The sequence below is a fragment of the Mustelus asterias genome, chromosome 11 (assembly GCF_964213995.1).
Source record: "Mustelus asterias chromosome 11, sMusAst1.hap1.1, whole genome shotgun sequence".
NCBI classification, from domain to species: domain Eukaryota; kingdom Metazoa; phylum Chordata; class Chondrichthyes; order Carcharhiniformes; family Triakidae; genus Mustelus; species Mustelus asterias.
The window spans coordinates 77,043,850-77,056,988 of NC_135811.1; the positions used below are offsets into that span (position 1 = coordinate 77,043,850).

At 46.4% G+C, this 13,139-nt stretch overlaps 1 protein-coding gene across 2 annotated transcripts in view; it reads right to left on the reverse strand.

The window, feature by feature from the left end:
* The window catches only part of LOC144500606 (rho GTPase-activating protein 27-like), a 225,849-nt gene that overhangs the window by 45,570 nt on the left and 167,140 nt on the right, over positions 1-13,139 (reverse strand). For both annotated transcript variants that reach the window (XM_078223802.1, XM_078223803.1), the window contains 3 exons: positions 12,127-12,357; positions 9,644-9,724; positions 6,267-6,398 (listed from right to left, as the gene is read on the reverse strand). In XM_078223802.1, the coding sequence (XP_078079928.1) occupies positions 6,267-6,398; positions 9,644-9,724; positions 12,127-12,357 (444 nt within the window). The remainder of the gene's footprint in view (positions 1-6,266; positions 6,399-9,643; positions 9,725-12,126; positions 12,358-13,139) is intronic.

Here is a 13,139-nt window from a genome sequence, read left to right on the forward strand (position 1 = left end):
GTTGTTATGTCTAATGGACCTCATTTTAGCACATTCAAACCCACACCCTTTCACAGAGTTAAAATCAGGCCTAATGTCTCTTTCTTTGACTTGGTGTAATTTTTTTGTCTGATTATGTTCCTTGGCATGATTTACTGCTTTAAAATTGCCAAATAAATACAAGTTGTTGTTGTTAAATGGTTGAGATTTTGGGTGCATCAAAGCAATCAAAGTAAATTAATTAATCCAGCATTTTGTAAAAGAGCACAAACCAGAGAATCTGCCCTAAGCTATTAGAACCATAGAATCCCTACATTGGAAAGAGACCATTTGGTCCATCATCTCTACACCTTCTCTCCAAAACAAATCCCCAGGCCCACACTTGTGTTCTATCCCCACGCATGGCTAATCCACGTAACCAGCACATCTTTGGAGTGTGGGAGGAAACCGGAGCATCCACAGGAAACCCATGTAGACACAGGGAGAATGTGCAAACTCCACACAGATAGCCAACCAAGGCTGGAATTGGACCTGGGTCCCTGGTGCTGTGAGGCAGATGTGCTAACCACTGTGCTACCATGCCACCTGTTGTTTGAAGCAGAAAATTTCATACACCAAAGGAGGCCATTCTTCCCTTGTATTTGTGTTGGCCGGAGACTGGTCCAGCCCCATCCCATTTTCCAGTTTACATACAAATACTCTTTCAAAATGGAGGGGTGTTTCCAATGCGACCACCCTTTCAAGCAGCAAGCTGCAGACTCTCTTCACCCTCCAGATAGAAACACTTCTTCTCAACTTCCTCTAATCTTTCTGTCTATGCATTAAATTCATGCCTCTGATTACTGATTACTCTGCTAAGAGGAAAAGACCGGTCCTATCTGAGATAGATAGTCAGTCTATCTTATCTCCTCAATTAAATAACACCTCAATTAATCCTCCTCCCAGCCTCCTCTGTTTCACATAAACCAATCCCAGCCCATACAAACAGAAGTCATAGCTAAAGTTCTCCAGTCCTGGTAACATCCTACTAAATCTCCTCTGTACCCTCTTCAAGCACGATCACATCCTTCTTGTGATGTGCTGACCAGAGCCACATGTCGTTTTTTAGCTGTGGCCTAACTTATGTTTTATATAGTTCAATCTACCTACTCTTATATTCTATGCCTCAGCTGATTAAACAAAGTGTTCTGTACATCTTCCCATTGTCCCTCTGATTTGATTTGATTCATTATTGTCACATGTATTAGTATACAGTGAAAAGTATTGTTTCTTGCGCGCTCTACAGACAAAGCATACCATTCATAGAGAAGGATAGGAGAGAGTGCAGAATGTAGTGTTACAGTCATAGCTCGGGTGTAGAGAAAGATCAACTTAATGCGAGGTAGGTCTATTCAGAAGTCTGGCAGCAGGGAAGAAGCTGTTCTTGAGTTGGTTGGTGCGTGACCTCAGACTTGTGTCGTTTTCCTGACGGAAGGAGGTGGAAGAGAGTATGTCCGGGGTACGTGGGGTCCTTAATTATGCTGGCTGCTTTTTCGAGGCAGCAGGACGCGTAGACAGGGTCTACCTGTCCTGCTACCTTTAGGGATCTGTGAACATGCACTCCAAGCACCATCTGATCCTTTACACTTCTCACCATCCTATCATTTATTGTGCATTCCTTGGCCTTGTTCACCTTTCTCAAATCCATCACCTCAAACATCCCAGAATGAATTCCATTTGCCACTTTTCTGCCCACCTGACCTTCAGCTTTCTTTATCATGATTAACCACACGGTCAAGTTTTGTCTCAACTGCAAACTTCTTAATTGTGCTCCCTACATTGAAGTGAAAATCATTGATATATATCATAAGAAATAGGGGACCTAGTACTAAACTCTGCCAAACCTCATTGTGTCTTCCAGTCACAAAAGACACCCACCGACCATTACCCTTTGCTTCCTGCTACTGAGCCATTTGCTACTTGCCCTCGGATCCCTTAGGTTTTGTCTTTTCTAACCAGTCTACACTACGTGACCTGGTCAAAAGCTTTGTGAAAATCCTCATTAAATGTACTAGCCTCAATGTTTATTTTGTGGAGGCAACAAGGAGGGTCAGTCAGGTTAAGTAAACCTGAACCTCCCTGAACAAATCCATACTGACTGACCTTCACTGAACTGTGCCTTTCTAAATGACGTTGAATACTGTCCCTAGGAATTTTCTTCAAGAATTTACCTGCCCAAAGATGCTAGGCTGACTGGCTTAAAGTTATTTGGTTCATCCCTTCCTTCCTTTTCAAGCAATGGTACAATTTTAATTGACAGGGTAAATATGTGGGGTTACGGGGATAGGGCCTGGGTGGGATTGTTACTGCTGCAGGCTCAATGGGCTAAATGGTCTCTTTCTGCACTGTAGGGATTCTATGGTTCTATTCAATGGTTTAGCACACTTCCAATCCTCCACATCACACCTGTGGTTGGAAAGCATTAGAAAAACTATGGTCAGAGCCTCCAAGACTGTCTTCCTTATGTCTCCTAGCAACCTAAGAAACATTTCATTTAGGGCCTGTTGATTTATCCACTATTGAAGATGTTATAAATCTTGATCCCCCATGTCGCCTCTGAGAATTAGGCACTTAACTGGGCAGTGGAAGGCGTTCCCCAGGATCAAGGATCCCGGCTGCACAAGTACCACCCTTCCCAGGGCTGCTGGTTAATCTGAAGCCAATGCTTGGCAGCGCCTCTGGGGAGGTGGTGGTTGATGCCGGTTCTGTACCCACCTGAAGATCATTGAGGGATACAGGCACAGATGAGTGATAGTGGGAGGGGAGTCACAGAGTGGATTTTGTGGCAGTGGGTGGTCTGCAGCAAGGACGTGGGAGGTGGCCCTCAGCAGGATCCCCTTTCCGATGTTGGGTCCCTTGATCAGGCACCGAGTGACCATGAATGAGGGAACCCCCAATAGAAGCCCACAAGCAGGTCTGATGAGGTTTGCTTTAAAGTGGGTTCTTGCATGGTGAGCCCCGAACTTGCCACTGGGTGAATACCAGCAGCAGTGGCAAGATGAGGCCTTTAAGTGGTCCCATTTATTCCAACCAATGGACTCCTCTCCCATTGCGTGTTTGCTGGTGGGGGGGGGAACATTTCATTGGGCAGGAGGGTGGTGGGTGTGATCCCCACCTCATTCTAACCATTGCCCTGATGCAATCCGTGGTGGGAAAGTGCATGGATGGGTTTCCTGCCAGGCCGCAATTAATGCCCACTTAATGCCCAAGCTTTCCTCCAGGTTTGATCAGTGTTAAGGAGTTGGAGACGTTCGATTCATATCCAGAATGGTTATTGTTGAGCCATGTGGTGAGTTGGGGGTAGGTTCTTGAAGTTCTCTATGGATGAGAGTGGTGGGGTCCAAGCTGCTGTAACGCCAGTTGATCCTCTGCATATTGCTGCGTCCTGTCGAAGGGAAGGCCTGGTAACCACTGCCAGAATAATGTAAAGTTTCTTCTGCTTGATAATTAGAAGGGACTTAAAGCGATTTTGGCCAGCCTCAACCTAGCTCCCTGTGGAAGGCAGTCCGCAAGTCAGAATAGCCAGCGAACATGGTGATCTCACTGGTACAGCTGACATAGTACATGTGCCTGCTGCATTGTTGAGGTAAAGTAATGATGAGGTAGTGTGAAGGAGAACCAACCAGACTGACTCCCTGGCACATGTTCATTTGAAACGTGGCCGAAACTGGCCCATGACTTGCAGCACTGGTCATTCCCAACGTAAAGTACAATGTGACAAAGTGGGTGTCAAACTACGGAATTCCTCATGGTTCATGAGGGAGCACAAACCACAACTTTATTCAGGAACTGGTGACAGGAATTAAAAGCAGAACTCAAACCTCCTCCCTAATTGAGTCAGAGGATAACTATTTGTCTTTTTCAAGAACTTGTCGGAAAAAGGCCAGTCAGTCAATGTTACGCCATCCATGACTCACGAAGCAAGCTGAGGATGGTATGAAATTGAAAGGAGAGGGGTACAATGCCGCAGGGAATAGCGGCAGCCCAGAAGATTGGGAAACTTTTAGAAATCAGCATATGATGACTGAAAAGAATAATCGAGAGGGAGAAACTGGAGCACGGGAGAAAACTAGCAGGAAATATAAAACCAGACTGTAAAAGCATAGATAAGTATATAAAAAGGAAAAGAATAACTTTGCTCAGAGAGACTGGGGAATTAATAACGATAAACAAGGAAATGGCAGCGATTTTGAACAAATATTTTGTATCAGTCTTCACAGCAGAGGACACAAAGAGTATTGCAAGAAGAGTAGAAAATCAAAAGGCAAAAAGGAGGGAGAAACTGAGTCATAGTCATAGAGTTTTACAGCACAGGAAGAGGCCCTTTGGCCCATCGTGTCTATGCTGGTCATCAAACACGCAGCTATCCTAATCCCATTTTCCAGCACTTGCTGCGTAGCCTTGCATGCTATGGCATTCCAAGTGCTCATCTAAATGCTTCCAAAATGTTGTGAGGGTTCCCTCCTCTACCACACTTTCAGGCTGTGAGTTGCAGATTCCCATCACCCTCTGGGTGAAAAAGATTTTCCTCAAATCCCCTCTAAATTTCCTGGTTACTGACCCCTCTGCTAAAGGTAGAAGTTTTTTCCTATCTAACTTATCCATGTCCCTCATCATTTTGTCTACCTCAATCAGGTCAGCCCTCAGCTTTTTCCGCTCTTGGGAAAACAATCTCAGCCTTTCTCGCCTCTCATCATAGCTGAAGCACTCCAGCCCAGGCAACATCCTGGTGAATCTCCTCTGCACCCTTTGTAGTGGAATCACATCCCTCCCATGGTGTGGTGACCAGCACTCGAGCTGTGGCCTCACGAGCGTTTTATACAGCTCCAACTTAAAACAATCACTACCACTAGAGAAAAAACACTCGGAAAGCTAATGGGACTAAGGGTGGAATTTTATGGCCTCTCGCGGTGGGGGAAAGTGATTTAAAAAATGTGGTGGCTGTTCAAAAGACTTTGGCGGGTCAGGAAAATCCCGCCAGCGGGAGGGGCTGTAAAATTCCGCCCGAAAGGCCGACCGGTCCCCTGAACCTGATAGCCTGCTAGCACCTTAAATGAGTGTAGTGCAAGTGGATGCATTGTTTGTAATCTTTCAGAATTTCCTGGATTCTGGAAAGCCACAATGGATTGGAAAACTGCACTATTCAAGAAAGGAGAGAGCAGAAAGCAGGAAATTACAGGCCAGTTCATCTAACTTCTGTCCTTGGGAAAATGCCGTTACTCATTCGAGTTAAGAATGAGAGGTGACCTGATTGAAACATACAAGATACAAGAGGGGTTTTGACAGGGTGGATGATGGGAAGATGTTTCTTTTTATGGTGGAATCTCAAACTAGGGGGGGGGCACACGGGGTTTCCCATTTAAGACGGCAATGAGGATGAATTTCTTCTCTTACTCTTTGGAATTCTCTTCCTCAGAGAGCAGTGGAGGCAGAGTTATTGATTATATTCAAGGTTGAGTTTGACAGATTACTGATTAACCAGGGGGTTGATGGCAGGCGTCGTCGGAAAAGTGGAGTTAAGTTCAGCTATCATCTTATTGATTGGTGGCGTAAGCTCAATGGGCCAAATGGCCTAGTCTTGCCACAATTTCTTATGATTTTATCTTGCATAAACATGAAGAAAAATGCTCTATGATCCCACACACACACATTTGGCTTATTCTGGTGTTAATAGGGGATCCAGTCAAGATATTTTAGCAAACCAGTGTATTTATGCTCATTGTGGTGTGAATAATCACTCCAGCTAATTGGTAACTTTACACTGTCTAAGCCAAGGTCAAATGTACCAGGTTCAAAGAGAACATTTCACCCTAGCTCCAATCATTCAACTTTCTCCCAGTTTGACTCCAATACAAAGCACCCTTACTAAGTTAAAAATGGTAAGCACACATGCTGGGCCAAGACTGTCAATAGCTAGACATCAGTTCAAAGCTTAACCCACTCCCCTTCCCATATATGTTCAGTTACTTGGGACCTTTGGGGGCAGTTGCATGAAGGTAGTTAGCGATCAATCCCTACCAGCAGCCAATGGGTCCCATGTGCAGTCGCCTGACTGGACTAAATCCACATACAATCCTTAACGCTAGTGAACAAAGGAGACTTCTGCTCCATGAGTCTGGATCCAAACCCAGGAGCCAGAGGCGAAAGGTCAGCATCTAACCCAGCTATACCACCCAGCCCCTATCAATAAGGGTTCTAAAGGCTAAGGACTTGCAAAGCTCCACATAGTGATTCATCACTCTACTCACCTTCTCCTCAATATCCAAACGTAAGGATGGCATTGATTTCAGTGTGTGGCCATGACGCCAGTTAGAGAAAACAAAATTTCCTTCTTGGTCCAATCCATTCCCTGCACTAAGTTGATTGGAGGGAGTTCCATACTGGAGGGGGGGTGAAAACATTGGTTATTCAGCTCACAAAAACAGGGACAAATAGTCTAAAGAGTTGTACATTTTATACAGCAATAGGGTCTGAGTAGATCGAAAACGCTCATTTCTCCACAGGCACAGATATAACTTCCTCACGTGGCAGGAAAAGGTGGGTCTCCGGTTACAGGATATAATGGGGGTGCTGGACAATGCACATGAACACTGAAGTGAACCAATGGGGCAGCACGGTAGCACAGTGGTTAGCACTGCTGCCTCACAGCGCCAGGGACCCGGGTTCAATTCTGGCCTCGGATGACTGTCTGTGCGGAGTCTGCATGTTCTCCCCGTGTCTGCGTGGGTTTCCTCCGGGTGCTCCGGTTTCCTCCCACAGTCCAAAGATGTGCAGGTTAAATTGATTGGCCATGCTAAATTAGTGTCAGGGGGACTAGCAGGATAAATACGCGGGGTTACGGGGATAGGGCCTAGATTCCTAATGGTCAGGCCTCAATTTCGTCTATTTTCCCAGAGTCCCAGCTGAACACAGCCAATTCCACTAGCCGGCTTGCGAATGAGAGGGAGAATTTTGTGGCGGGAATTGCAACCAGGGACCTGAGATGCACAACCTGGTTTACCCAGTCGTAGTGAGGGTCAAGGTTTCCTTGTAAGGCCCAGAACAACATCCCTGCTTCTCCTGGCTCTAAAGGAAGGTTGGATTCATCTATCAACTTATCTGCCTGGGCCTCCTTTGGATTTTGACTTCCTCCTTCCAGCATGAAACCGTCACTGTTCCCCCCACTCCCTCTGACTAAATGTAGTCAGATCCCAATTACCCCATTACAATCCAATCTGAATCTTCAAAGAAGAACTCCACCTCCTTCCTGCAGGTGTCCTGCTCATTGTAACTAGTTGACATCAACACATGGCAGGTTGGGCAGTGGGGAGGGTGGTTAAATGGGGCTTTATTGTCCAAGTTCACAAATAGATGGTGGGCAGGATTTTTCTCCCTCCCTGCAGTGTGCTTGGCAGCGGTGGGAGGCGATGCATCACACGCTGGTGGTGGGATCTTATGGTCCCACCATTGACAACGAGATTTCCCATTGTCACTGGGAAAGGGGTGCACCATCAGTTGGGCCGTTAGATCCCACTGGCGTGAATGGCAGCAAGATTTGAGCGGATGTGCTGGAGGGTGAGTGGCACCTTTGGAATGGCACTCCAATTGGGCACCACTGCCTTGGCAAGAAGAGGAGGTAGAGAATGGGAGATATTTTCATAACACTCAAAATAAACTTTAAGCCAGAACAACTGAGGGATAAAACCACAACACATCAACAGTTCCCAAAAGATAACAATGGTTATAGAGAGCCTGACATGAGATACAAAATCTGGCACAGGGAGGAAGCAGTGCCTGGGAGGATTGGATCAAATCAGTGACACCAAAACATTGAATAGTTTCAGTCTAAAGTAACCTTTTACTGAGTGAGAGATAATCAGCACTGGTCAGATGCAATTCCAAACCCCAGGAAATCTGGTCGCCGGGCCTGGATGATCCAATCCCAATCTCTTGGACTGAATCATAGAATCCTGCAGTGCAGAAGGAGGCCATTCAGCCCATCGAGTCTGCACCGACCACAATCCCACCCAGGCCCTATCCCCATAACCCCACGCGTTTACCCTAGCTAGTCCCCCTGCCAGTAAGGGGCAATTTAGCATGGTCAATTCACCTGACCTGCACATCTTTTGGACTGTGGGAGGAAACTAGAGTACCCGGAGGAAACCCACACAAACACGGGGAGAAACTCCACACAGACAGTGACCCAAGCCGGGAATCCAACCCGGGTCCCTGGCGCTGTGAGGCAGCAGTGCTAAGCATTGTGCCATTGTGCCACCACATGGCTGCATGGTGAAAGACTGGAAACTATCCAGGCTGTGGTCATTCCTCACATCAATCCATCCCAATCTTACAATCAATGCAGCGAAAACCATTGCCAGGACTATAAGATCCTCTGGTCGAATGCAATCCGCAAACTCACTCAGAGAAATCCAGCCAGCAATGTAACTAGATTCTGGGGAGTGTTCTCACTGGCAAGGAAAAAACAGATCACACTGGCAAATATGAAGCACCAGTCAAACAAGGTCACAAACTTTAATAAAGACTCAGGGGCTAGAATTTTATGTTCCTCCCAAGAGTAGGCTGGCATGGCTCGGGTGGGTGGAGGGAGGGGGTGGGAGCACTCATACCTGTCACCTACCACCACCACCCTCCCCCTTCCCCAATCCTTTGTAGTATTTTACTGGCAGCAGGGAAGTGTAGGGTAGTCTATGTGCACTTGGACCAATTGAGACCCATAACTGGATGATTAATGCAGGGAGCGCCTTGCCCCTGAATTTTCAGCTGGTGGGAGGGTAAGGGAAGGGGGCCAATACCTCCACCCAAAGTTCTGGCCAATTTATTTATAATCTCAGTGACCTTTCAAAGTGCTCTCATAGAATCCCTACAGTGCAGGAGGCGACCATTTGGCCCATCGAGTCTGTGCCGATTCTCTGCAGAGTATCTTACCCAGGCCCTTCTTGCCTGCCCTATCCCCACACACTTACCATGGCCAATCCACCTAACCTCTCAATAAAGTAAGAGTTTTTGCCACACCCAGGCCAGGATTTTCCGAATTTGAACATTCGAACGAATTGAACGAATACACATTCTGACTCAGCAGCATTAATGCAACCACTGAGCACATAGGGCAGCACAGTGGTTAACACTGCTGCCTCACAGTGCCAGGACCCAGGTTCGATTCCCGGCTTGGGTCACTGTCTGTGCAGAGTCTGCATGTTCTCCCGTGTCTGCGTGGGTTTCCTCCGGGTGCTCCGGTTTCCTCCCACAATCTGAAAGATGTGCTGGTTAGGTGCATTGGCCATGCTAAATTCTCCCTCAGTGTACCCAAACAGGCGCCAGAGTGTGGCGACTAGGGGATTTTCACAGTAACGTCATTGCAGTGTTAATGTAAGCCTACTTGTGACACTAATAAATAAACTTTAAATAAATACACAGTAGTGCTCTATTATATTTTTCACATTGTTAGCCTACAGAACGATGACTACATCAACACTAATTGATTGGCTGTGAAGTGCTTTGATTCATTCTTGTCTGAAAAGGGTGATTTGAGGGGTTTAATTTTTCGATAAGTGATCATAAAAAGCATCCTGTCCCTTTAAGGATGGCAATATTCAATCAAATTCCAAGATTTTGGTCGATTCCTTACCTGTGGAAGCTCCCACTCGGATTTGTCTCCCTCTGGGTTATAGTAATAGAACTTGCCGTTGGCGTCAACATGCCTTATCCACTGAGAGCAAATACAACACAAAATCGAGGTCACACAGTATCACTTTCAGAGTAATAAATGTAGCAATCCTGCCGGAGAATTAACCGCTAAAGCCTTTGTTTGAATTACTATGAAACCAAAAGCACAAATTCCAAGAAACTGGATTGAAACGGAAAAGTGAACAGAGCCACTGCGCAGCTCCCAGGAGGTTTTAAATGTTGCAGTTCGAGTCTGACACATCTTGGTCTCAGAAATGCCGTGCAGTGGCTGCACAAAGTTATACCATTGGTTCTGCGCACTTTTAAATCAATACGCTTCACATGCAGTGGTTAGCACAGCTGCCTCACAGCTCCAGGGACCTGGGTTCGATTCCCGGCTTGGGTCACTGTCTGTGTGGAGTCTGCACATTCTCCCCATGTCTGCGTGGGTTTCCTCCGGCTGCTCCTCCCACAGTCTGAAAGACGAGCTGGTTAGGTGGATTGGCCATGCTAAATTGCCTCTTAGTGGCCCAAGGTGTGTAGGTTAGGGGGATCAGTGCGGTAAATGCATGGGGTTACGGGGATAGGGTCTGGGTATAATGCTCTGTCGGAGGGTCGATGTAGACTCAATGGGTCGAATAGCCTCCTTCTGCACTGTAGGGATTCTATGATAAACGCTGGGGTTCATTCATCAGTCTTTGATTTACAGGCAATTTTAAAAGAGGGTGTGGAGCAGAGAGATCTGGAGGATAATTGTGCACAAACTGGTGGAGGCAGCAGATTACAAAAGTGGCAGAAAAGGTGTATGAGATTCTGGGCTTCATAAATAGAGGCACAGAGTACACAAGCAAGCAACGATGGACCTTTATAAAACACCGATCTAGTCTCAGATGGAATATTGTGCTCAATTCTGGACACTACACTTTACAGAGGTGGTTAAGGTTTTAGAAATTACTTAAAAGAATGATTCCAGGTATGTGGGCCTTCAATCTCCTGGATAGATTGGAGAAGCTGGGATTGCTGCCCCCACAGAAGAGAAGGTTGAAATGAGATTTGATCGAAGTGTTCAAATTCATGAGGGGTCTGGGCAGAGTATATTGGAATTGTTCCCATTGGCTGAGGGGTTGAGCACTGAAGGAGATCGATGAAAGTTCCTTGGCAAGACAAGGAGCAACATTCTTCACATGGTGAGTGGTTGGGATCTGGAATGCACTGCCCGAGAGTGCGGTGGAGGCAGATCCAGTTGTGGTTTCCAAAAGGAAATCAGAGAAGCACCTGAAGAAGATACATTTGCAAACCCGCGAGGAAAGATGGGGGAAGTGGAATCAGCTGAAGTGAGCTGGCAGAGAGCTAGCACAGACACAATGGGCCAAATGGCTTCTCTCCGTGCTGTCACCATTCTATGATGATGTCAGCCAGGAGTGAGCTGACCTTTCGGTACTCTGCTAACATTTGAGGCTGGAATATTTGTTCTCTGTAGCTAATGGCCCATTAGCACACGGGTACCTTTCACAAATGTGTATTTCTACATCAAAACCTCAAGCTGCTGACACGACAGAGGCATAAAATTGGAAACTTTTATATTCAAATCTCTACATACGAAGGCAGTCTCTCAAGAAACTCAACAATCTGGCCTCATTACCAAAAGCTTATTGAGAAATTACTTACAGTAGATTACTGGGAAGTTGCATAGGAGTTTTCTCCAATGGGGGATGAATCTGGACAATCAGTCAATGTAACAACAGGGGAAGGTCAGCACAGGAGGTGTCTAATGGTATTATCGCTAGACCATTAATCCAGAAACTGAGCTAATGTTCTGAGGACCTGGGTTCGAATCCTGCCACAGCAGATGGTGGAATTTGAATTCAATAAAAAAAATCTGGAATTAAGAATCTATTGATGACCATGGAACAATTGTCGATTGTCGGAACAATCCATCTGTTCACTAATGTCCTTTAGGGAAAGAAATCTGATGTCCTTTTCTGGTCTGGCCTATGTGTGACTCCTGAGCTACAGCAATGTGGTTGACTCTCAACTGCCCTCGGGCAACTAGGGATGGGCAATAAATGCTGGCCAGCCAGCGATGCCCATGTCCCACAAATGAATAAAAGAAAAAATAACATTCAGATGGGTGAGTAAGTGACATGCAGCCTTTGACCATTCAGACTGGCTAAGAGACAGTGTTTGAAATTGATAGCATCCCTGAATGCAATAATTTTGGATTCCTTCCTCCACTGGCTTTGCAGATGTGCAGAATACATTTATTTTAAATAGGTTAATTAAGATAGCAAAGGAAGGAATATGAAGTGTTGCTGTGCTGGTCTCCCAGGGTGTCATTTCTGCGCCATACTCTCTGGGGAATAAAATCTTCGGAATGGAAAGTGACCAATTTCATTTGGTATGTGGTACGCTGCAGCCACACAGGCACAGGAAAATGATTCTTACTTTTTCTTGGGTAACATCACTGATGTAAAGTAACTGTCCATCTTGGTCCTTCTCATAGGACCAGCCTGGGGGAGTATGCAGACCTATCGGTTGGTACAATGGCGAGTCCATTGGTGACTGGGGCTCACTCTGCTCATCCTGCGACCAAGGCGAAGACTGTCGCCCATGCCCCAAATATCCCGTCGGACTCCCCTCGATAAATTCTGGGTAATCTTCTTCTGGAGTGGGAGGCTGAAAGGAAAATACCAAGAGGTGAACTTTCACCATCCAAACCCATAGTGTGGCTGCATAAAACACCTGCTTACCAACGGTTAGAGAAATAGCCATAGTCTGAAACGATCAAGGCCAGAATTCTCTGGCCGTTCACGCCAGCGGGATTCTCTGCTCCAGCCAGCAGCACACCCCCGTCCACAGGATTCCCGCCAAGTGGGGCAACGCCAATGGGAATTCCCATTGAGGCAGGACCAGGGAATCCCGTCGCTAGCAAACAACGCGCCACTTCTATTCGGCGGGAAACACGCAGCTGGGAGGCCAGAGAACTCACCCCAAATGTCACACATGGAATGATAGTTCTGGGGACTGGATTGGTTTATGGTGCTGGCTGTGCAGACATTTCCTGTTCAAATCCCTGTTTATAATCAATCTATAAAGGATTAGTAAACATACATTTCCTGTTCTCTTCTCCTGAAGACAGTACCACCTTGTTGGGATATTATTCTGGAAATACTGACTAGATATGCATATCTCGAAATATGGACATATTTATGGGATGGCACGGTAGCACAGTGGTTAGCACTGCTGCTTCACAGTTCCAGGGACCTGGGTTCGATTCCCGGCTTGGGTCACTGTCTGTGTGGAGTTTGCACATTCTCCTCGTGTCTGCGTGGGTTTCCTCCGGGTGCTCCAGTTTCCTCCCACAGTCCAAAGATGTGCGGGTTAGGTTGATTGGCCATGCTAAAATTGCCCCTTAGTGTCCTGAGATGCGTAGGTTAGAGGGATTAGCGGGTAAAATA